Source organism: Penaeus monodon, chromosome 33, assembly GCF_015228065.2.
Source record: "Penaeus monodon isolate SGIC_2016 chromosome 33, NSTDA_Pmon_1, whole genome shotgun sequence".
NCBI lineage: Eukaryota > Metazoa > Arthropoda > Malacostraca > Decapoda > Penaeidae > Penaeus > Penaeus monodon.
In genome coordinates this window covers 15,255,094-15,257,206 of record NC_051418.1, presented here as the reverse complement: position 1 = coordinate 15,257,206, position 2,113 = coordinate 15,255,094, and the positions used below count along the sequence as shown (strand labels likewise).

The following is a 2,113-nucleotide window of genomic DNA, read 5'->3' as shown; positions in this document are numbered from 1 at the left end:
CAACATGTATATAATCATTGAAGTTCTTATCAATAGGAAACAAAGGAAATAGAGGTGCTCATGGAAGCTTATAATTGAACTTTGTATTATTAACCTTGGAACATGTTCAACAAGGGTTCCTTTGTAATATTCCAGGTATGGATGGCATATGGGAAGCAGGTGTGAGTAGGGCTGGACTGCTGGAGCCTCTCATTGACCCACCTGTCACTTGTAAGAAATGCAACACAATAGCCAAAGAACCATATATTCAGTGCGCACAATGTAAGCACCAAAATAGAATGCCAGTTACACTATGCGTGCCATGTTTCACAAAAGGAGCTGAATTTGGCTCACACCGAAATGATCATTCATATATGGTTATCAGGAATGACTTTTGTCTTTTTGAACCAGGCTGGCAGGCAAAAGAAGAACTGCGATTAATAAATGCCATAAATGACTGTGGCATTGGGAATTGGCAAGATGTTAGTTATCAGATGGAAGGGAAGTCTGCAGAAGAATGTAAAAGACATTATCTGAAATATTATATAGAGGATGCACATTCAGATCTTCCCAAAATTTGCAAAAGAGAAGTATCAAATATTGTCTATCCACAGCCAGTGACTTATGAAGGAGGAGGAGATGATCCTCCTCGACCAGTTCCAGGAACAGCAGCCTGCAGAGACATGGCAGGATACAATGCTGCTCGCGGTGACTTTGACATTGAACATGATCATGGGGCAGAGTCTGACATCCAGGATTTAGATTTAAAACTATTTGAAGATGATGAGAAGCCATCTTTGGGTATGGAATTACAAACTGCTCTTCTGGACATTTACAGAAGAAGGCTTGGAGAGAGATTCAGAAGGAAGAAAATAATGCGTGACCATGGACTAATAGCTATGAGTCGAGCCATAATGTCACTAAATCGTTATCGTTCTTCAGTTTCACAGAATTTGGGTGAAGCCTTGCAAAAGTTTCATAGTATTCTGAGTTCAGAAGAATTAGATTTGTTATTGGAAGGCTTGAAATGGGAAGCTGAACTTAAGAGGCAGATAAATGATCTCATGGAATATCGCACTAATGGAATATCTAAGCAGACAAACATCATTACCTATGAGACTTTGAAAAGAAGAAGAGAGGCAAATCTTAAGGAACGCCGGAATCTTGTAGTTTCACAGAAGGATGGTGGAGACATAAAGTGGGATGTAATTAATAAAAGTATTGCACCTTTAGGTGCAGCTATTACTGGTTCTTCAAGACGAGTTAGTATACCTCTCAATATAGCAGGAAAACCTGGATATGAAAACCTTACTGATACAGAGAAACAGATTGCTTCAGAACTCCGTCTCCTGCCTGAGGATTTCCTCAAATTCAAAGCTTCTTTTATTGATGAATGTCGAAAATTGAATGGTTTGAGGCTAGCTCAGGCAAGGACACTAATAAAGATAGATGTAAATAAAATCAGAAAAATATATGATTACCTTTTAGCTGCAGGCCTTATTCATGTTCCAAAGAAAAAGTAGACTTTTACTTTGTGACTAGTAACTATCTGATATGTACTAAAAAGAATACAATGTAATTTGTTCTGGAATTGAGGTTTATCTTGTTTAAATTTATCATGATTTTTACCTCAAGAGGGTTAGGATGATGTCACAATACTAGTTGAACTGTTTCATTATTTTCTTTGTTATCTTCTTAAAGTTTTAGTCATGGTTTGACATAGTACAATTTGCCTGAAACATATCACATTTTCCTGTTAAAGAACAAGGTTTGAGAACTTCTCCATTGTATTGTAGGCAAATTATATATTTTTTTACAAGTTATTTAGTACAGAAGCAATGAACAAGTTTACCAAAGTAGCAATAGATAGTTGACTGAAGAGCAATGATGTTCAGTTTGTAAGTACACTGAAACTTTAATGTTTTGTTATAAACTTTTAATACAGTAATAACAAAGTGATAGTGTTTGAATCTTAATTCCTTTTAAAAAATCACAGCTGTAAAACCATAGTTTCATGCAGTACAGCATAAGCAACTATTTTTTTTCTGTAGAACTTAAAATTTTCCTTTTCTCTCTTTGACTCATACACTCTTAGCTCTACAGCTGAAAGAGACAGACAGACAGAATGCATGTT

General features: G+C 36.1%; 1 protein-coding gene across 2 annotated transcripts in view; it reads left to right on the top strand.

Moving 5' to 3' along the window:
* Positions 1-2,113, top strand: part of LOC119594075 (DNA-directed RNA polymerase II subunit RPB4-like) — a 14,434-nt gene that overhangs the window by 3,028 nt on the left and 9,293 nt on the right. The window contains exon 2 of one of the 2 annotated variants that reach the window (XM_037943117.1): positions 136-1,935. The exons of the other annotated variant lie outside the window; for it this stretch is intronic. Within the exon in view, the coding sequence (XP_037799045.1) occupies positions 136-1,502 (1,367 nt within the window). The 3' untranslated portion in view covers positions 1,503-1,935. Of the gene's footprint in view, positions 1-135; positions 1,936-2,113 lie in introns of those variants that run through there. 2 annotated transcript variants of the gene reach the window in all.